At 34.3% G+C, this 23227-nt stretch overlaps 1 protein-coding gene across 10 annotated transcripts in view; it reads left to right on the top strand.

Annotated features, from left to right (window-relative positions):
* Window positions 1-23227, top strand: part of TBC1D5 (TBC1 domain family member 5) — a 553318-nt gene that overhangs the window by 280409 nt on the left and 249682 nt on the right. For 8 of the 10 annotated variants that reach the window (XM_037736376.1, XM_017522211.2, XM_037736379.1 and 5 more), the window contains one exon: window positions 13565-13631. The exons of the other annotated variants lie outside the window; for them this stretch is intronic. In XM_037736376.1, the coding sequence (XP_037592304.1) occupies window positions 13565-13631 (67 nt within the window). The remainder of the gene's footprint in view (window positions 1-13564; window positions 13632-23227) is intronic. 10 annotated transcript variants of the gene reach the window in all.

The following is a 23227-nucleotide window of genomic DNA, read 5'->3' as shown; positions in this document are numbered from 1 at the left end:
CACATTCTCCAGGTCACAGGAGCTCCTTTTTCTAGTTTCTGAAAAATGGGAATCTTGTGGAGTGTTTGCTCCTTATACCTGCTATTTAGTTCTCAGATTCATCCTGATGTGCTAGATAAAGGAGGAGAAAGAACAGAAAACTCACCACCACTGACTTTCTTCAACAGAAAACTCACCACCACTGACTTTCTTCAACAGAAAACTCACCACCACTGACTTTCTTCTCCAATAAGCTTCCTGTTATTTACTTTTAAGAGCCTTCAAGTGGTTTTTGTTTTTGTTTTGTATTTTGCACAGAGTTTTAAATTGTCAGTGGGAGAAATATGCTGCAGTGGTGCTCCATTATGGGTGGAACTGGAAATCCTACTAGTAACCTATGATTCTTTTGGTTTGTTTTATTGTGATCTGTTTTAAGTCTTATTGAGAAACCAAGTTAATGTCTAATTTATGTAGAAAGCATTTCTTTGAAATGAATAATCAAATTCTTTACTATGTGTGAAATAAAAGTTACTTTTCCCACCATAGAAATGATTTAAAATCATAATTGTTTAGAATATCTTAGAAAGAATTAATTTTGTGATTTTAAAACTTTCTAGTAGCTTCTCATTGTAGTTTCAAAATTCAGACTTCTCCCATTCAAACCATAAGTTATATAGCCACGTCTTAGCCTGTATGCTTATCCTCACATCATAGTACTCTGCTCCCAGTCCTCCAACCACCTTGTCTTTATTTTCTATTTAAAAGCTGGCTTCTATAGTAGGGCCCGTGTGTTTTGCATATTGTACCCTTTGCCATGGATATTCAAGTGGCTGATTTTTTTCTCGTCATTAGAATCCAAAATCAGTTATTACCTTCATCTTCAAAGAGCACCCTCCCACAATCACTGAATGTCATGTTACTCTCTTGTATTTATAGCTCCTATAATTATCTGAACTTAAACAAATTTATTTTCTTTTGTTTTCTCCCTTGCTCCTCCACTTTATTCTATAATACTATAGTTCACTATAATACTTCTGCTTTCTAGGACTGGAATTATGTCACTGGCACATAATAGACACTCAGTAGATGTTCATTGAATGAAGGAATGATTCAAATGAGATTTAAATATCAATAGACTTGACAGAATGGTAAATTTCCATTCTTAAGGTGGTCTGATAGTGGTATCATCAATGTTGATAGCTATCCTATCATTATTTTTGCCTTAGGGTGCCACAAAGCTTCTTATCCAGTCTCCCTTCATCCACTCTCCTTCTTCCTACACCCACCCACAAATCACTTCACCCAGAACTTCAAGTGACCACTTAAAAACGAATCTTTTTGGCCAGACAGGGTGACTCGTGCCTATAATCCCAGCACTTTGGGAGGCCAAGGTGGGTGGATCACCTGAGGTTAGGAGTTCAAGACCAGTTTGGCCAACATGATGAAATCCCATTTCTACCAAAAATATAAAAATTTGCTGGGCATGGTGGCTCATTCTTGTGATCCCAGCTACTTGGGAGGTTGAGGCAGGAGAATTGCTTGAAGCCAGGAGGTAGAGGTTTCAGTGAGCCAAGATCATGCCACTGCACTCCAGCCTGGGTGACAGGGTGAGATTCTGCCTCAATCAAAACAAAACAAAACAAAGCACTATATATGTTTTTAAGAGATAAGGTCTCACTTTGTCATCCAACCAGGAGGGCAGTGGCACCATCTCGGCTTACTGCAGACTAGACCTCCTGGGCTCAAGTGACTCCCCTGCCCCAGTCCCCTAAAATTAGCTAGGCATGGTGGCATGTACCTGTAGTCCCAGCTGATATTTTGTAAATGTAAGTTTTGCCATGTTGCCCAGGCTGGTGTCGAACTCCTGAGCTCAAATGAATCTGCCAACCTCTGCCTCCCAAAGTGTTACAGTTTTAGGCATGAGCTACTGTGTCCAGCCTATAACCCTTCTTTTACTGACTTTTTGTTGAGGATAAAGACCAAAATCCTTAACGTGAACTCCACAGGATCTTGGCATATGCTGATCTCTAGTGGAATGTTCTGTATACCCTTTTTGATCTGTGACTCATCCACCCTCTTGGTCATATATTATTATAGTAAGGTGTGTAACTATCCTTTATTACATTTTTGAACGTTGTCATTGTGCATTGCTTTGGCTGTCTCTCTGCTCTGCTGGACATTGATCAAACTGAAGTATGCCAGGGGTGGATTTTGAGCTTTTGCTTACCACTATAATGTCAGCACTTGAATACTGTAAGTGTTCAACATGTGACTGTTGAAAGAACTTAAAAATCCTGGAAAAACTATTACATCTAGATTTATGACTAAAAGTTGGAATTACAAAATGCATTTATTGATTAGGACCCATTACAGTTGGTCTAGATAATGAATAATTTGTTTGAATAAAATGCTCAATAAGTGATAACTACTTTGATATTTTTAATAATCTACAAGGATTTTGTACAACATTGTACACTTCCTAGCAGATTTAAAGGAATAGCCATTACTTTGACATATTTCTAGTTATCAGATTTTTAAAAATCACGTTTTTAATAAATAAAGATGCATTATCATAAAGTGGTACATACATATCAATTCATGGATTTATAATTTTTTCTTTAAATACTATTTTAGTATAATAATTCTTTAATGTCATAGCAAAAATTAGTAAAGAAATTGAATATTGTGACTTCTTAGCAATTAAAAAGCATTATTTCTGAAAACCTTGATTCATATAAAAACACATTTTTATATGAATCAATTAAAATATTTTTGGAATTTTTTTATTTGAAGGAATTGGTAAACATTTTTAAAAATTTTGATATTTGAGGTTTTTAGATTTAAATACTAATCACTAACATTTTATTGTGATTTGTGTTAGTAAATTTTTTGTAAGACTAAAGATATTTTGGAGAATATTTACCTTCACTTCTTTATTTAGGCTTTGGAACATCATAGTAAAATTGCCTTTTATGGTTTTTAAGTAGATATTTGTTGTATGAACTTGTCCAGATAGCTGTTATTTAAAAGACGCAGATAGAATCAGCTATCCTGGTTCATGAATGGTGATTTATATCCTGCATATAGTCCCAGTGAGTTTTTCAGGCACCAAAATGGGACATATCTAATATTAACATCTAAAGTTCAGTACTTGGGGCTAATGGATGCCTTTACATTTTATAAAGTCTTGTCCACTAGATGTTCAATCTTAAGGGATCTGGCAATGATTGTGCCCAAATGATTCTTTTTTGTAGAAAAAATGTTTCCTTTTTATGACACTGAAGAAAAAGAATAATTTTGATTAAATATTCTATAGGTATTATTTGAAAGAAAGTAAAATAGGACTTTACTATCACATATACTCTATTTTATTTAGTAAATAATATATGCATATATTTATGCACTTAACAGATAATGTTAGGGTTAGAATTTCCTACTATCAGTTAGATTCTTTTTGAAAATCTAATGCTGTTTTGTTTTGTTTTGAGGAGGATATGTTTTATTTAAGCTTTTGTTGGAGTGTAGTAAGGCTAAAAGTCTCAGTCAGCCAAAATTTAAACCAATTTGTTATTTGTATTTTGTTAAGATAAAATTGTAGTAAATGACAGATTATATAATAATCACATATTAGTCCATGCTGATACTGCTATGAAGAAATACCCAAGACTGGGAAATTTATAAAGGACAGAGGTTTAATTGACTCACAGTTCTGCATGGCTGGGGAGGCCTCAGGAAACAATTATGGTGGAAGGCAAAGCAAACACATCCTTCTTCACATGGCAGCAGGAGACACAGTGAGTGCCCAGCGAAGGGGGAAGCCCCTTATAAAACCATCAGATCTCGTGAGAACTCACTATCATGACAACAGGATGGGGAAAACCACCCACCGCCTGATTCAGTTATCTCCACCTGGTCCTTCCCATGATATGTGTTGATTATGAGAACTACAATTCAAGATGAGGTTTGAGGGGAGACACAGCCAAACCATATGAAATCTTTTATGGCCTTAATACTGTTTCTCCAAGTTTAAAGAAATATTTTCAAATACTCTTTATCAACATATTTACTTCTTAGCAAGTTTTTCTGAAAGTCTACTTTGTTGTTTATGTACTTAGTGGAAATGTGTTTTGTAATTGTCTAAAATACAGCATTAGCATTGCAACTCTTTCTCTGGAACATGCTTTTGAGATCCAAGTGGTCTATGGTAGAACCTCAGAGGCCATTAGTAGTGTTCTGCTTAACATCTGGAGCTTCTACCCTCCCCCAGTAAAGAGTACATGGTACTGAACATATTAGGATAATGTGTGAAGTTGGCATAGCTCAATACAGTCTATTACTATTGCTGGAAAATGAGATCATAGCTTGTACCTTATTGTTAGTCATTAGTAAATGAGGGCATATAAGATACCCAATAATTTCCTCAATTAGGGCAAATTAAATTGCCTTCTATAATAAAATAGTCATTTTTAGTACAGTAGAAGCTTATAATTTTAGAATAGGAAAGGCCTGTGTATCATCAGAATAATCTAGGGAACCCTTTAAACTAGAGCCCTGGGCCTCACCCCCAAATGTTTCAATCTCTTTTCTCTCTCTGCCCCCACTTACCCCCCTTTCTTTTGCCCTTCCTTCTTCTGCCCCCTCTCTCCCGTCTCTTCCCCCCTTCCTCCCTCTCTCTGTCTCTCCCTTCCTCCCACCCTCTCTCTCCCCTTCTTCCCTTCCTCCCTCCCCTCGCATCACACACATGCTATATACCTGTTCCCAAGTGATCAGATATGATCTGGTACCATCCCCCTCTTGTAATAGATGTGGATGGTGGGACCAAGAAATATTAATTTTGCCTTTGAATTCTGTTTTCTTGATTGATTCTGGCCTACTCTGTTATATTTCTGAGACATCAGGTAGCTTTATATCCATAGAGTACCTGGAGAAATGACAATCATACTAAATAGAAATATTTGGATTTGCATGCTATTATGTGTTACCTTAGTCTGTTTTGTGTATCATAGCAGAATATCACTGACTGGATAATTCATAAAATAATTTTATTTCTCACAGTTTTGGAGGCTGAGAAATCTAATATTGAGGTGCCAGTGTCTGGTTGAGGGCCTTCTTGCTGCATTATCCCATGGTAGAAAGCAGAAGGGCAAGAGAGTGCATGGGAGAGATAGCAAGAGATTGAACACACAATATTAAGCTATTTTATAGTCAGCATTAATTAATTCATGAGTGGAGAGCTCTCTTGAACTAAACACCTCCCACGAGGCCCCATCTCCTAACCCTGTTGGATTGTGTATTAAGTTCCAACACATGCTTTTTGATAGACACATTCAACCATAGCACATATTAACTTAAATTGGGTAATTTACTTGTGATTTTCTTTGAAATTAGTCCCTGTTTCCCATTTAGTGACAGAATCATTAATGAATTCTTCTTATAGCTTATCTGTTATTGGTTTATGTGTAATAGTATATACTATCATACATGTTAGTTTTAGTTTATTAATAGATTGACCATGGTTTTAGTTTTTTGTCTTTTACCAGTTTCAAGAAACATTTATGTATCTTAAGTTCATGAAATTATATGGCTTTATATTTCAAGGCTGTAATTTTATTTAAATTTACCATATTCCTTATTCTCTTTAAATATTTTATGTTTGATAAGATCATTATCAGGAAGGACATTGCAAGGGCTTCACAAGTCTTACACACCATCCTCATATAATTCATAAATGTTTTCAGGAATAATACTTTTTAATTGCTAAGAAGTAAAAAGTCACAATATTCAATTATTTAAGTTATGAGGGAGTGTATTATCCTTGTATAGAACTAGTAGCCTTTTACGTTTATTCCTCTGCTAGAACCAGTATTATAAATACATTGATTAAAATGTTAATAAAATGATAGCTAACTTTTATTGAGGATTTATTTGTACTATATAATACACTAAGCACTTCACATGCATTTATCTCATTTAATCTTTCTTACCACATTTTGTGGTAAAACTGTTATTGTCCCCATTTTACAGATGAGGAGTCTGAGATATTGAATGGTTAAGTAACAGAACAAATAAATGGCTGAATCTTAGCTTTTAATTATGATGTTTTAATGGCTCTAGTTCCTGATTTCATTAAACTGAATCTGTCAGTTTAATTTTACCAGTACAGTAAAGTTTGCTCCAGGAAATACTTTAAAGTTTAAACAGAGATCATCAAGAGTATATTTATTCATTTAAAAGCTAAAAACACTGTGTTTATATAGACCCCACCCTCAAAATTAAAAAACTCTTCCTGTCTTTGCAGACTGGCTGTGTGCCACAGTAGTTCTTTAACGTTTAGCTAAGCTTGCAATCCACATATAGTGATCAGCTTTTGGTGGAAGCTTAGGGTCTTCTCAGTTACTTCCTGATCATGCATGTTGCTTTGGGCATGCACATGGCCTTCTACATTTCCCTCAAACACAGGAATGCTTTTGAATGTCTATGTTTCAATTGCAGTCTTTTGCTTCAGGCTTCTCTGGGTGATATGGCTTGGCTGTGGCCACACCCAAATCTCATCTTAAATTGTAGTTCTCATAATCCCCATGTGTCATGGGAGGGACCTGGTTGGAGGTAATTGAATAAGGGGACCCTTACCCCCATCCTGCTGTTCTTGTGGTATTAAGTGAATTCTTATGAAATCTGATGGTTTTATAAGGGGCTTTTCCCTCTTTTGCTTGGCACTTCTTCCAGCCACCATGTGAAGAAGGACATATTTGCCTCCCCTTCCATCATGATTGTATAAGTTTCCTGAGTCCTCCCCAGCCATGCGGAACTGTGAGTCAATTAAACCTCTTTTCTTTATAAATTACCCAGTCTTGGGTAGTCCTTTATAGTAACATGAGAATATACTAATACAGTAAATTGGTACCACAGAGATTGGGTGCTGCTATAAAGATACCCAAAAATGTGGAAGTGACTTTAGAACTGGGTGAACAGGCAAAAGTTGGAATAATTTAGAGGGCTCAGAAGAAGACAGGAAAACGTGGGAAAGTTTGGAATTTCCTACAGACTTGGAGGGCTCAGAAGACAAGAAGATGTGGGAAAGTTTGGAAGTTCCTACAGATTTGTTGAATGGCTTTGACCAAAATGCTGATAGTCGTGTGGACAAAGAAGTCCAGGCTGAGGTTGTTTCAGATGGAAATGAGGAACTTGTTGGGACCTGGAATAATGTTCACTCTTGCTATGCAAAGAGACTGATGGCATTTTGCCGCTGCCCTAGCGATCTGTGAAACTTTGAACTTAAGACAGATGATGTTGGGTCTCTGGTGGAAGAAATTTCTGAACAAATCATTCAAAAGGAAGCAGAGCATAAAAGTTTGCAAAATTTTCAGGCTGACAATGTGATAGGGCAAAAAAATTTTCTGGGGAGAATTCCAAGCCCACAGTGGAAATTTGCAGAAGTAATGGCGAGTAGAATGTCAATTACCAAGACAATGGGGATACTTTCTCCAGGGCATGTCAGAGACCTTCATGGCAGCCCCTTTCATCACAGGTCTAGAGGCCTAGGAGGAAAAAATGGTCTTATGGGCTAGAACCAGGGCCCCACTGCTCTATGCAGGATCAGGACATGGTGCCCTGGGTCACAGCTGCTTTAGCTCCACCCATAGCTAAAAGGGTCCAACATATAACTTGGGCTGTTGCTTCAGAGGGTGCAAGCCCCAAGCCTTGGTAGCTTTCATGTGGTGTTGGGCCTGTGGGTATGCAGAAGACAAGAACTGATGTTTGGGAACCTCCACCTAGATTTTAGAGGATATATGGAAACACCTGGATGTCCAGGCAGAAGTCTTCTGTAGGGGCAGGGCCCTTATGGAAAACCTCTGCTAGGACAGTGTGGAAGGGAAATGTAAAGTCAGAGTCCTCACACAAAGTTCCCACTGGGGCATTGCCTAATGGAGCTGTGAGAAGAGGGCCACTGTTCTCCAAACCCCAGAATGGTAGATTCACTGACAGCTTGCACTGTGCACCTGGAAAAGCCACACTCAATGCCAGCTGTGAAAGCAGCCAGGGGAAAGGCTGTACCCTGCAAAGCCACAGGAACAGAGCTAACCAAGGCTGCGGAAGCCTACCTCTTGTATCAGTGTGACACATATATGAGCCATGGAATCAAAGGAGATCATTTTGCCACTTTAAGGTTTCATGACTGCCCTATTGGATTTCAGACTTGCATGGGGCTCCTAGCCCCTTTGTTTTGGCCAATTTCTCCCATTTGGAGTGGGTATATTGCCCAATTCCTGTACTACCATTGTGTCTATGACATAGCTAATTTGCTTATGATTTTGCAGGCTCATGGGGGAAGGGCCTTGCCTTGACACAGATAAGACCTTGGACTTAGACTTTTGGGATAATGCTGGAATAATACTTTGGGGGTCTATTGGGAAGGCATGATTGTGTTTTGAAATATAAGGACATGAGATTTGGGAGCAGTCAGGGTCACAATGATATGGTTGGGCCGGGTCCTCACCCAAATCTTATATTGAAATGTAGTTCCTATGATCCCCATGTGTTGTGAGAGAGACCCAGTGGGAGGTAATTGAATCATAAGGGTGGTTACTCCCATGCTGCTGTTCTTGTGGTAGTGAGTTCTCACAAGATCTGATGGTTTTATAAGGGGCTTTTTTCTTGTTTTGCTCTGCGCCTCTCCTTATGCCATTGTATGAATTAGGATATTTTTGTTTCCCCTTTTGCTATGATTGTAAGTTTCCTGAGGCCTCCCCAGCCATGTGGAACTGTGATTCAATTAAACTTCTTTCCTTGATAAACTACCCTGTCTCAGGCCGTGCTTTATAGCAATGTGAGAATGGATTATATATAGGGTTTTTAGTTTGGCTTGTTGTGTGTTCTGTTGATGTCCACTGCTTCTTCTAAGTTAGCCTGACAGAGAAAGGCATCTTGTGTCATCTTTCAGGTGGCCCTTACACAGGTTAGAACATATATGCACAATAATTTGCAAACATTGTTCCCTTTTCCCTTTGAGAACAAATATCAGACTCCCACCCTGGGAAAGTAGCTACCTACGTCGAGACTGCTACTGTGCCAGGGAGGGGGTGGGGCAAGTGCAAGTGTAAACACCACAAAATTTTTAAGTTACCTTTTTTCTTGATTCAGTGTTCATTTGGTTTTGGAAAATTTTTGACCGTTTGTCACAGCTTTTACAAAGTCCTGAAAAGTACCTTTTGTTTTCCAGTGTTTCTGTAGGAGGACATGTACTTGGAGTTTCAAACTCTGCCATCTTGCTGATGTCATGCTGCTTTCTTTCTTTCTTTCTTTCTTTTTTTTTTTTTTTAAGAATTAAAGGTTTAACAGGAATAACAAAACGTTATTTTCTCAAATTAAAATGGTCCATTTGAAAATGTGTTTAAGACTTGACTTCTAATGAATTTCTGTTTTACATCTGAGTTTTCATTATCTACAATAATGATTTAAAAATATTTAGAGAACCAAATATGGCTATTAAATCTTTAGAATGTAAATACCACAAAGAAAATCGAAAATTTTAAAATTCATGAGTTTTCTGTATTGACTCTAGGCACTGGCTTTTAGATCTAATGAGTGGTCCTGTATTTTTAGCATAAATAATTAGCTTGGGGTGGCTAATGGGTAGCCTGATTTCTCAAATGATGTGGCTACCATATTTATAGATAATGCTGAGTCATTATGCTTTGCTTTCACTGTGTGTGTCAACACATGAATATACTTTATTCATAGATTTTTAAAAATCATTTCTTTTTTAAAGTATTTTAAATTTAACTAAAACACTTCATTGGTATATACTAATTCCTTTAAAAGACTCAAAGACTTTCAGGACTTTACACTAAACTCATAGCTTTGTTTTCATCTTAGTTTGAACCAAGTGATTTCCCCCCATCTAACTATTAAATACCTGACTTTGTATGTTGACAGTTCTCTAATGACTCAAAGATAAAACCTTTTCTTTATTATGTAATACTTTTCAGAATTCATACCTAGTGTGATATGATACTCTAAAACCTGATATTTTCAGAGGTAAACTGAAGACACATTTGAGTAGGCATGATTATTTATAGTGTTATTCTGGCTGTTTTTAACTTAACCTAGTTTAAAAATCTCTGGCTCTGTCTTCATGAACCTAGATGTTTATGTATAGAAAAATACTACAGAAATCTATTATAAACCTCCCTTTAGAAAAATTTCAGTAGTGCACAGACAGAACCAAAAATGTCCTTTGCTAAACATGACCTCAGTTAAAGCTAAAAGGGAGTCTGATATCCCATTCATTCTGTTTAGAAATTTAAATTACAGTTATACATACTGGCTTAATAAGTTAGACACACATGTTAGAAATTATTATTAGGCAATATTATGCACTTTCTTCATAATTTAAACTATCAGCATATTTTTGCAAATGAGCAATTTATTTTAATTGTAAATATTATGAACCCATTAGGAAAGTTGCTTACCCATTAATGAGAAATGAATGTTACATAGATTTCAAACTTACGGTCACAAGTAATTGATGAATTGTTCCTATAGATAAATGTTGTACAATGTTATATAGTAACACAAATGTGTTATGTATTGCATATAATTCGTGCATATATTCAAAATATATTCATTAAAGACATCTAGATTGTTTTACTGGTTAGTTTACAGTAGATACTGAAATACCTTAAAAGTTACAACTGTATTCTAAAAATTACTTAATAGGTAAATAACTTTTCAGGTAAGTAAAAGGAATTCTGTTACCTTGAAAACACATTTTAGATATTTGTGCTGTTTAATCACAATAGTCTTTGTGTAAGATTACATTAATACTATGTTTCTGTGTGTGTGTTTTATATGTGTGTGTATGTATGATCCAAATATAGTCTTTGCATCCTTGTTACAGTTCTGGCTACCTGACATCTTAGTTCAAGGATCAGAAAAGCGAGTAAAAACATCATACTAAACTCTCTTGCACCCTCTGTTGTTATTTTTGGGAAACACTACGTGTATGTTCCCATGTATTGTCATTATACTTAAATCTCTTATAAAATTAATACTTATTTTATTATACTTACCTCCAAATTAGATTCAGTAGTAAAGTAACACTGGTTTATTTCCCAAACTGGTGAAAGTTGTTTTCTGGTGTTACAGATATGTTTTTTTTATCATATTACAGCTTAAATGAAAAATGAGCCTTTCTGTTTGTCTTCGATTTCTCCTAGTTACTGGTTTTAAGCCCCTCCAAATGTTTCCCACCAAGGAAAATCTCTACAGGATGTAGCAAATTGTATACACAATTTTACAGAGTTACAGATTCTGTCTGTTCTTTTGTAAACCTTTCGATAGTCAGACAGTTTCCTTTCAAAATAAGAGTCTGGAATCGTTCATACTAAAATTAAGAATTTATAATTGTAAGGAACAGATGTTTTCATAAACATTTCCTATAATTAATTTCAACTAGAGGATTGAGGGAACAAAGCGTTTTTCCCGCTTCAAAACTTTATTGCCTTTTCCCCATATAGCCAACTCTGAAATGTTTGCTCTAATATTGTTAGTGAAACAATTGTACTCCTTATTTGATATGTTTTTGAGAAAGAAAACCTGCTTTCTTTTTTCTATTACTATTTTTTGCACCTTGAAAGTTACATTTAATGTGATATTTTCATTTGGAAACAATAAAAATTAAAGAAAACCTTTATAATAGATGATCAAACCTGGTTGTTTATAAAACCAAAAGTCTCTTAATTATTTGAAGGATTTAATATTTGATCTGATAAATATCAGCTTAAGGAAGAAGTATTCTCTTGGGAGATTTTGCATGTTTAATCATAATTTTTAGTTTTAAGGAGAAAGAAGCTCATTTTAAATGTATAATATAGTGCTTATTCTATGCTGATTATGGAATGTTTCACAGGAAATGTCTGCAAGCTGTTAAATAACATGTGTTGTAGGAAATTTTCATTTAGCAAGATAGACTAATTTTTTAAAAATCTTTTCAGTGTATTATAATGTTATTAATTTTTAAAAGAAAATGAAGGGTGTTGTGTGAGTAATATTACCATACCCATGTTTTCAAAGAATTAGTAACATATACCTAGTTAGGTTATTTTTAAACATTTATATGTTTTAGGATTATTTTCTTCTATAAATTGTCACCGTTTTTAAGTGTTGTAATCCATTTTAGGATTTTTTGTTTTTTCAAAAAAACAAAAAAAGCTGGAATACTATTTTGAAAAAAGAGTAGAGTTGCAAGTTTAATAAGTGTGCTCAGTCCAGTTCTCCTCCTCCTGAACACTGACACAGCTGCACATATCTCACCAAACTCTCAAAAAGAACCACTGTTCTTCTGTCTGTCAACTATAAAATATGTAAAGAAAGATAGGTAGCTATCATTAAAATTACATTTCAGCATTCAGTACCCATTTAATGAGTAGCATAATTATATAAGTACAGTACCTCAGGAACTATACTCAATAATTAAAAATAATCTCATCTTTAAAGTGAAAGCTCTGTAATTACTGTTTGATTTATCCACGACCACTGTGATGATTTCCTGTTGTACCTTTGATTGTTGAAAGTGTATTAAAAGTATAAATTAAAATTGGATAAATCATTGTTATTAAGCTATAAATATTATAAAAATGAATATAATCTGATGTTTGAAAGTTACATTATAGGAATTAGGAGTATAAAATGTAATCACACTCTAAACTTTGTTTTGAAGAACAAATTACATTTTTAATAGTGGTATACTATGGTTTCATAGAAACTATACTTTGAAGTGTATTTTTTTTTAAATGAAACATTAAATTTCGATCAATAAGAATATATAACATTGGGACATTGGTAAGCATTTTTTTCCAACTTTAGTACATTTACTTCTGTAGTCTTTAAATTGGTATGTATAATTTGTTCTAAATTTGATTTTATGAATATGACATTCTTGAGTAAAAAATTTTTTCTAAATGTTTGATATTATAGGAGACCGGATACCTTTTGATACTGTTCTTTTTTCATGTTTTAAATTGCAGAACTTTTGACAGTTAAAACCTAAGGCTAATAAAGTTTTTTAAAGAATATTAAGTAAGGCATATTAAAACCTCATTAATTAATCACTACTTCTCAAGTTGGCTTTTTATTTTTACCTCTGTCTACTAAATTCCTAGAGAGTATCAAACTGGGACCTGAAAATCATCCGGGTCGGGTCTCTACCTGCTCTCTTTTGACAGTACTACTGATCAGGATGGGTGACTTGGTCAACAAAAAATTGCCTTTCTTCTTAAACACTGGTTTATAATTTTAGTTATGTCTGTGATTCATAAGAAGAAAATGTTTGTACTATGCTTCATTTGTTCCTGATAGCAATTACTTTGGTACTGTTACCATCCAGTCTAGGATTGGCAGTGGTTTATATTTTGGCATCAAAATGAATTTTTTCCCTAAAAAGCTTTGAGTACAAAAGATAATTTGGGGAAGGGGGAGGGGATATGTGCTTTTTGACTAATACATTGCATAGAGCCTTTACAGCTTTTCAACTGAAATATTCAGTTTAACTACATTATTTCAATGTTGTAATTTTTTTCTGCAGGAGATTCAAATAAAAATGGAAGAAGAACAAGTTCTTTAGACTCTGAAGGGACTTTTAATTCCTATAGGTAGGTGACGAATACATATATATATAATATTACAAGGTAATGTATAAGATACATAATTATATAGGGTTTTGATCTTAGAATAGTAAGGAATCACTGCTTGTGTTTTTAAAAAGTGACCAATAGAAAGAATACTGTGCTATGTTATTTTCTTCAGAGTTATAAGTTACAGAAAAATATAATATTCGAAATTCTTGAGTAAATGCACTTGCTACAGTATCTGTTGTTAGCCAATAGTAGGGTAATTGGAATGAATGCACATGTGGTATTTAGCTTCGTTGTAATCCATTTTTGCCTTTGTTTTTCCGGTGTATCTGTTACAATATTAAGCTTCCTTTTAATTTTCCTGCTAAAATATAGTACCTCTCATGAGTGCCTAAGAGAGCTTAAAATGTAGTTCATGGTTGAATTAAGTGCTATTTGCTAATACCCTGTTTAAGTTCTTCAGCAAATAGGGCTATTACTTCTCAATTAGTAATTTTTTAAAAGGATGTACTAATTAAGAAAATATTTATTTTACCTAGTCCTTTCTTAATATTCTCCTCATAACTTGAATTTTGCTCCAGTAAATGTTTATGAAATTTGTACCTTATATCTGGGAAAGTCAGGAAGAAGAAAGATTAAAGTATTTTCAGTAATACTTGAAAATTTGTATACTGAACCAAAATGGTGTAAGAAGTTGGTTATTTTCTTTTAGGAAAAAAAGTGCAAATTCAATAATGATACATTTTAACATTATAGATGGCAATTTAGATTCTTGAAGTAACAATTTAATTGGCCTACATTGTTCTTATGGTTAATTACTTCTGCTACTTGTGTAACAACACTATAAAATACATGCAAGAACCACCGTGTACTTGAAAACTAATTTGAATATTAAACTGTATCTCCTTTTCTGTAATAAATATGGAATTTATGCTTAGCTTATATTTTTATTTGTATACATATTATATATTCTTAATTGGAACTGTGTTATTTATTTCTTCAGATTTCAGGTGGGCTTTTAACATCTAGAGTAGGGCCTTTTATACTGGAGGCACTTAATAGAAATGTAGTAAATGAAACAGTTTTTACATTTGTTTATGAATTTCAGAAATAAGATCGTAATTGAAACACTTGAGATATTTATTTTATACCAAGTGGGGTCTGTATCAGTGATCAGTTGTTCAAGTGTCACGGATGCTACAAAAGGCTTTTGTTCCCATGGTGTTCTAGAAGGGTATTATCACAGCAGTAAAGGTCACATATTGTTGTTAAATTTTCACTGTATCCATCCTACCTTATAAATGTTGGAATTGTCCATGCTTTTTTAGCCCTTCAGTATAATATAAAGCTTGTAGTTGACATATTAAACAATAGGTAGTATTGTTTAATACTCAAATTGTTTAATACACACTCAAATAGGGGATATTTGAGTGTGTCACAGCTCATCATAACAATAACCAAAAAAAGTAAATATGAAAGTTAAATAAATATTAAAATATGACACATAACAGAGGAATCTTAATATGATAATATGTGAAATCTATGATGGTAATTTATTAGATATAAATACAATTAAACAAGACAAAAAATAATGTATTTCAAAGGAATGAAAATCCTATATATGTGTATAAATTTTGTTGGCGAATTGTATTTTACAATTACATTTGTAGTTTAGCTAATTATAGTAAATAGTGGGTATAATATAAAGAGAATTTTTTTTTTTAAATTGTGCTTTGGTCTCTGGAGTACATGCATCCTGCATCCTACAGGATTGTTGCATAAGTGCATACATGTCACATCCCAACCACTTCACCGTCACCTAGATCAGGCATTTAAAGAGAAATGTTTTTATGTGAAGGTATAGTATTATCCTGTGAGTTTTTTGTTCTTGAATAAAGTATCTTAGTATTATTAAGTGATAAGCTTAATTTGAAAATGAACTCCTATTGTAGTTTTGCACAATAAATACTACTGTTAACTATTTTTAATCAATTTCTGTCATTGACTAAAAATGACAGGCATTGATTAAAAATCAATGTTGTAATGTTAGAATATTAATTTATTGTTGCAATTAAAAAGGCAAGATAAAAACTCAGGTAATACAGTAAGTAAAAATGGGCTTTTAATAGTTCGCAGGCCAGTGCTATTGTTAAATACTATTTTAGTACCTAAGGTGTGAAATGAATATTTTTCTACTCAGTATGCAATAGCTCTTATAATATAATGAGCTTACTTGTGAATTTGACACTTGGGTTAAGTGTAGAATTCATAGAAGCACAGTTCTGTGGTATAGCTTCATATTAAGGTTAACTGACAAAATCTAGGAATTGTTACAGAATCACATTAAAATGGCAGTAGAATTTTCAATAAAACTTACTTTTGAAAGTGAAAAGTATTTTTCATTGCCATTATAGCTCTTTAAACTAATTAGAAACAGGTTATTAGAAAAACATAAATGTTGCAACCCTCAGATGTCCTTTTGCATAACAATTCTACATTCATTCTTATTATTTAAACTGCCTCTGAAATCCTAGCCATTCTTCACAATTAGACAATGCAGGCCTTAAACCTAGTACTCATACATTATATATACTTGTGTCTAGGTTTAAGATTTACTTTAGTTTCTCATCTAACAAATGGGCATTATAATACCTAACCTGTTTCCTTCCATAACCGTTTTAAAGACTCAGGTAAAAATGTATAAAATAAAGGCCTTTTGAAAATATAAATGCAAAGTCATAGTATTAATTATTTTGTGCTCATCTCATATAAATGGGTAACTTTGTTGCTTGTATTCACCATCTAACACATATACCTTTTTCTAACATATGTTGAGATTTTATTAGCTTTTGAATTCGGTCTTGAATTGGACAGTCAAATTTGTATCCTTTCTATTATTTGTATTATTATGGTATTAGATTGTCAGTTTCAAGAAGGCATAGTCTCTGGGGGTTTTGTTTGTTTGTTTTTTGAGACAGGGTTTCACTTACGCAGGCTGGAGTGCAGTGGCACTATGTCGGCTCACTGCAGCCTCAACCACCTGGCCTCAAGCAGTCCTTCTGCCTCTCAGCCTCCTGAGTAGCTAGAACTACAGGTGTGTGCCACCACACCTGGCTAATTTTTGTGTTTTTTGTAGAGATGGGTTTCACCATGTTGCCCAGGCTGGTCTCAAACTCCTGACCTCAGGTGATTGACCCACCTCAGCCTCCCGAAGTGCTGGGATTACAGCGTGAGCCACCACGCTGGGTCTGTTATTTAAAATAATGTTTAAACATAGTATGTTGGTTCAGATCCTGATTCCAAATACTTTGAATACTTTGGACAAGTCTCACCCTCAGTTTCTTCACCTTCACCTTTGAAGTAGAGATGATAAAATACAGTTGATATGAGGCATTTAATAGAATAATGGCATATGGTAAATGCTGAGTAAATATTAGTTGCTTTTATGTTCCAGACAATGTCATCATCATCATTGTCATCATCATTAACCTTTTGCTGTTATAGAAATTGTTACAGTGATCTAATATACCAGAAGGAAGATAAAAATATGTTTTATAAGAAAATAAATTTTTTGTCTGTTTGCAGAAAGAGTGCCTAAGAACAAGCTTAACTTGCGTTTTGACACTCTCAATCTCTAACACATATTTTAGGTTACCTGTGTATAACAAATTTGAACACCTAGTGAAGATGAAAGGAATGTGTTTTACTATAAAGTCAGAGATGATACCTGGAACTTTGACACATAAGTTTTAAAATTTAAAATGAATGGACCCCAACTATAGCTTTGTGTGTCTAATATTCATAGTCTTTTTTTTTTAATAACCTGGTAGATTTGCTTTTGGATTTATAGCTTCTTTTGATCTTGCTTCATGGATTCAGATAGAGTACAGCTGCATTTAACTCCTGTGGCCCCAGTATAATTATTATATGATGCTTGAGTAATAGTCCAGATATTGTTTTGGAAATTTTGGTTAAAATTAGATTGTAAATCTCTGAACTGATTTGCAGATGATGCATTAAAATGGGAAGTTTGTAAGGCTTGAGAAGATATTATTGGTTTTGTGAAATATATCTTGTGCTTTTTAAAGACCAATGTTGTCTGCCAGATTATGTGAGCTTTCACTGTAACTTATTTAACCATTAAAACTGAGAGAAGAACCTTAATGGATATGAAAGAAGAAACAGTAGTTACCTGATTATCAGTTTGCTGAAGATGTTTAACTTAGTGACTGTAGCATAGGGCCATGCCTCTCCTCCTCTTCCCAAGGGCAGCTGACCTTCTCCTCACCAAAAGAGGCAAGCCCCTTGCCAGCACATATGACTACAGACTATTACATTAATCTGTTTAGCTGTAGTACCAGCTGCTTGCATGTTTTTAATTATCTTATTAGATGATATAACAGTGACCTATGAAATAAATTGAAGGTGAACATTTAAAAACTTGTTTTATTACCCTATGTTTCCAAGTATCTTTTTGATCAAATTATAACTTTTCTCAAAAGTTTACAGGAAGTCTATATAGTTTTTGAGTCAATGTAATGCTTTTTTTCAGATTTTTAAAATATGTCATAATTTCCAATATATAAAAGAAGTTATTTGTTGCCTCATTTATTGATAAGCTTTTTGTGTTTATATAGCCAAAAATCTGTGATAAACTTGGCTTAATAATCAATTTAGTTAGAAAAAACTCAAACCAGTTGTTTGGCATTCTCAGGGAAACTCAAAATATTGCTTAATTTTTGTACCTCATCTTAGTTTTATGTAAATGGCAGAGGATAGAATATAAATCATTGTAGATTATTTTAAATTGAATTTGTACATTATATTTATCCCTAATTTTCTAGATTCTCTATAAACTGTGATAAATCACCTAGTTTACTTTAAGTATTTTTTCAACTTAATTTCACGTGGCATTTTTATATTTTCCAAAGCTGTACTCTTAAGGAAAACGTACAGTCTTTTTCATCCTGACAATTAAGTACTTTAAAAATAATCATTTGTAAATGCACTGCTGACTTCTGGAGACACAGTTCAAAATTATTAACACCAGTGATGCTCAATTACAAGTCGTAGCCAATAAACTGAAGATTATAATTCCGTTAGGAACTCTGATGTTGAATTTTTTAAAAAGTTACTTGAATGCTAAAAAGATACACAGATACTTCTGTGTATGTTTTTAGTTAATAAGTCCTACACCTGGGCTAGTGGAGTGACTTGAGACTTTAAAAATTTATACACTGGAATTCTTGTAAACTATTATTTATGTTTGTTTTAAAAGAAAACATAACTTTGGCTTCTTATTTTTTTAACAAAATATTGTATTTCACATTTGAAAAGAAATTTTATTGAAGAAATAAAGGGAACTTTATAAAGTTAAAATACACACACACACACACACACACACACACACGCACGCACAAACACACAGTTTGTTTGTTTTATTCCCTTTAAGAAGAAACAAATGCAGTGGTATTCTAATTTCTTAATATTTATCAGATCTTCCAAAGTTGCCTCCCTTTCTCAATATAGTATTTCTATATATAACTGACTGAAAGGCTGTTCAAGTTGGTAAAAAGTTCAAGTGGGTATAGCCTTTTAAATCTAAAAGTTGTCTTTTCCTGTGTAAGAAAAAGTACATTAATTTGAATTTTTTTGAATAAAATTGAGTCAATTTTAAAAATTAGGCCTCACGTTTTAGCACAAAGATTTGTATGTATCTTATTTGCGTATAATAATTTTGGAGGATGTGGGAAATATCTTTTCATCATTTACATTTATTTTTAGTATAGTACCTTTTACATTGTATTTAAGAGAATTACATATCTAATTGAAATAACAATGAAACAGTGATTCAGTATATTAGAGTGCAGATAATAGGGCAGAAACCTGCTTTGGACAGCAAGATTTAAAATTCAGATATCTGGATTCTAGTGACACCCTTAGAGTGATATAATTTTGTTAATCCTGTTATTTTTAAGAATATTGGCTCATTAGACGAGAGCAGGCGCAGTAGCTCACCCATGTACTCTCAGCACTTTGGAGGCTGAGGTGAGTGCCTCACTTGAGGTCAGTTGTACAAGACTAGCCTGGCCATCACGGTGAAACCCCATCCCTACTGAAAAAACAAACAGATTTTAAAAATCGGCCAGTATGGTGGTGCATGCCTGTAATCCTAGCCACTCGGTAGGCTGAGGCACAAGAATCTCTTGAACCTAGGAGACAGAGGTTGCAGTGAGCCAAGATCACACCATTGCACTTCAGCCTGGGTGATAGAGTGAAACTGTCTCAAAAAAAAAAAAAATAAATAAATAAAACCAATATTAGCTCAATCAGTTTATTTGCCAGAGGTTATATTAAAAATGGTAGAGACCAATCTGAATCTACCATCCCTCTTCCTCACCACTCAGTCCTTTTAAGTTCCTAAGGGCTTGCCATTTTTATTATTTTTCTAGGATTTCCTAGCTTAATAAGTAGAAGAGAAGGAAGGAAGGCCTAGAATTAGTGCTTCTGTCCTGATTCCTTGAGCCTTGTTTTTCTGCTTTTGTTATATTGCCTGTATGTTGTTGAGTATCTGTATAATGTTAAGATGTTCTTAAGAATAAATACATGATTTAGGGAATCAATTTGGAAAAGACACAGAAATAAGACAAGCTGAAGTCTAGATCCTAGCTCTACCACTGTAATCTTAGGGAAGGTAATTAACCTCTCCGATTCCTAATTACTTCTCTGTAAAATTGAAATGTTACCATCTGTATCACTGAATTGTACAGAGCATACCTGTTAAATGTGCAAAGAACCTGGCCCTTTTCACCAAAACATAGTAGGTAACTACTGTTCGTTTTTCACCTCTCCTTTTCCTCTTGCTTTTCTAAAATTTTTTTTAAGTTGTAATTAACTCTACTTACCTGACAAAGTTGGCCCTTGCCTCAGAAAAGTTAAAAACATTTTTTTCTAGTTCTACAGTGGCAATAAATGAGTATTTAAAGAATCAGATGTATCTATAGTTATCTATAGAGTATATAGGAGGAACTTCTATATAATCTCTTCTTGTGTTCAATCTCATCAAATTTTCTTGTATCTTGTTTGTTCTTATATTTGTTCAAGAAGCATAACGACCTTTAGAGTTAAATGATCACTTCAGAGAGCACAAAATGTGTAACCTTTTCATTTTTTAGAAATCAGAGTCATATTACCTTTTGTTCTTACCTCCATAATGGAGCCTCTTTTGAGTAAAGAAAAAAAATCACATTTGAATGATGAATACCTCATCTTGAAGTAATTTATTATTTTTATTATAGTATCTGTGCTTCTTTATAATATACAATCTCTCTGAACTAATTTATTGATTACTTAAGGCTTTGAAAATATGTTACCTTCTATTTTTGAAAAATCAACTGATTTGTTTGCATTTATAGTCCTAATTATCAACCCACACTGGCTTGAGCATACATGTTACAGTTTGAGTTCTTTTCCATTAGAAACCCCTTCAAGCCCTTTTTGTTATCTGTTGCCAGGCTTTAGGGGAAATTTTTTTCATGTTTGTTTATTTACATAGTCAGCTGAAAGCCTGATCATCCAAGGCTGTGTAAATGTTTATCTTTGAAAAGACAGGCATACGTTTGAAATGTGAGGATAAGCTGCTCTGAGTCAATCAACACAGAGAGTCCCTTCCCCTGGACACACTTCTGTTTCCCCCTGGTGTTCCCAGTTGAAATGCCTTGCTGTCAGCCCTATGGATCACTGTTTGTAATATATATTAGCATGCTGCACAGTTTGGATATGGTGGTGAAATATAAAAAGTCAATTAAATATTTGCTCAATAATTTGGAAGTATGAGAAAATAATTCATAGAATTATGGTTCAAAAATAGTTAAAAATTTGAGAAAATATATAGAATTAAGGTTCAAAAGTGGAAAGGTTTTTTTTAATTTACAAATATCTTGCTTATTACGCATTCGTCTGCTTTATAGTCATAGTTAGCTCTATATACTACTTAATTTCTGATTGTCTATTTCATGGACAATTTGAATGACTCAAATGATTTAAGGGAGAAATTTCTACAGAATATTTAAGTGGGAGTCAATATTTAACATTTGTCTATTTTTTATATCAGATTGTGTTGTCTTTTGGTGCAAAGTTGAAATGGTTGATAACATTATGTCCCCATTTTATTTTTAATCCAGAGCTTTTTCACGAGTGCTTTTTTGACATTTGTTTATATCTTTTTTCTTTTTTTGGTTCAAGAGAGCTAACTTATCTTCCGTCATTATGTGTATCTTTGTTATACTCCCGTTATAGACAAACCAGTGAGCTAAACCGTCAAGACCCAAAGAGGAATTAAACATAGACCCTGCCCTTGGGGCACTGATGGTTTAGCAAGGAGACAAACATGGAAGCAACTAACATAGCAAATAACATAAATGGCATTATAATGGAGTCATTTATCAAAAACTAGGGGAAGGCCAGCCTCAGGGGCTCATGCCAGTAATCCCAGTAGGCTGAGGTGGAAGGATCACTTGAGCCGAGGAATTGAAGACCAGTTGGGCAAAAAGCAAGACAGACAAACAAATAAGTCAAGCTTTAAAAAAAAATAGCCAGGCATGGTGGCACATACCTCTAGTCCCACCTACTCAGGAGGCTTAGATGGGACCGTCGCTTGAGCCTGGGTGGTTGAGGCTCCAGTGAGCTGTGATCATGCCACTGCACTCCAGCCTTGGTGACAGAGCAGGACGTTCTCAAGACAAAAACCAAAAAAAACAGAACCAAGGGAAGGCCAAATGGTTGGGGTGGTGGGTGGTAGGAGGAAAATCTGTTTGCTAGGTGTTCTGTGGGGTTGGCAGGAGTTTCAGGGAGGCAAACAATGTGTACAAAGATGGTCTTCATTTTCCACTCTTCAGCAATGCATTCTTTTAGATTTCTTTTGCAGTATATTAGAATGGGTAGGTTTCAGTTTGTCAAAAACAGATTCTCCAAAGATACTGAGGTTATTAGAGGATTTGCAGATCTGGGGTATGCAGGCCTTGGGAACCATAGGCATATCCAACAAGGTTGAGGCAAGGGGAAGCTTTGAAAGACAAGAGAGGAAACTACACAGTTTGTTTTGAAACAAAGAGAGCTTCGGTTACAGGGGCTTATTGCAGGAACTGACACCAGTTCATTAATGGAAACAGTTTGGCAAGTGTTCTTGCACATCAGCTGGCTATCCTTGTACTAATAATGTAGCAAAGTACAGTTTAGAAAGTTCTTGGCAAAAGTTTTTATTATAGAAGGATGTGTATAAGAGCCCTTCAGAGAGTCTTTCTAATACTTCTTCAGCATATGTGCACGAGGGCTCTTCCTTCTGAACCTGTCTTTATGGTCATCTCTTAGTATTCCTGAGGATTGGTTCCAGGGCCCCCAATGGATACCAAAATCACAGATGCGCAAATCTAGCAGTCAGCTCTATGGAATTGGAAAGGATAGGAAAAATCAGCCCTGCTGTATCCATGAGTTTGGTATCCTAAGAATATTATAGTCTCCGTCTGTGATTGGTATAAACCATGAATGCGGAATATCATGTATAGAGGGCCAACTATACTTTTGTTAGGGTTTGACACAAGTGATTTCATTTTGAT

This window comes from Cebus imitator, unplaced genomic scaffold, assembly GCF_001604975.1.
Source record: "Cebus imitator isolate Cc_AM_T3 unplaced genomic scaffold, Cebus_imitator-1.0 Scaffold24, whole genome shotgun sequence".
Taxonomy (NCBI): domain Eukaryota; kingdom Metazoa; phylum Chordata; class Mammalia; order Primates; family Cebidae; genus Cebus; species Cebus imitator.
Note: the sequence above shows the minus strand (reverse complement) of the source record. Positions and strands in the feature narration are given on the sequence as shown.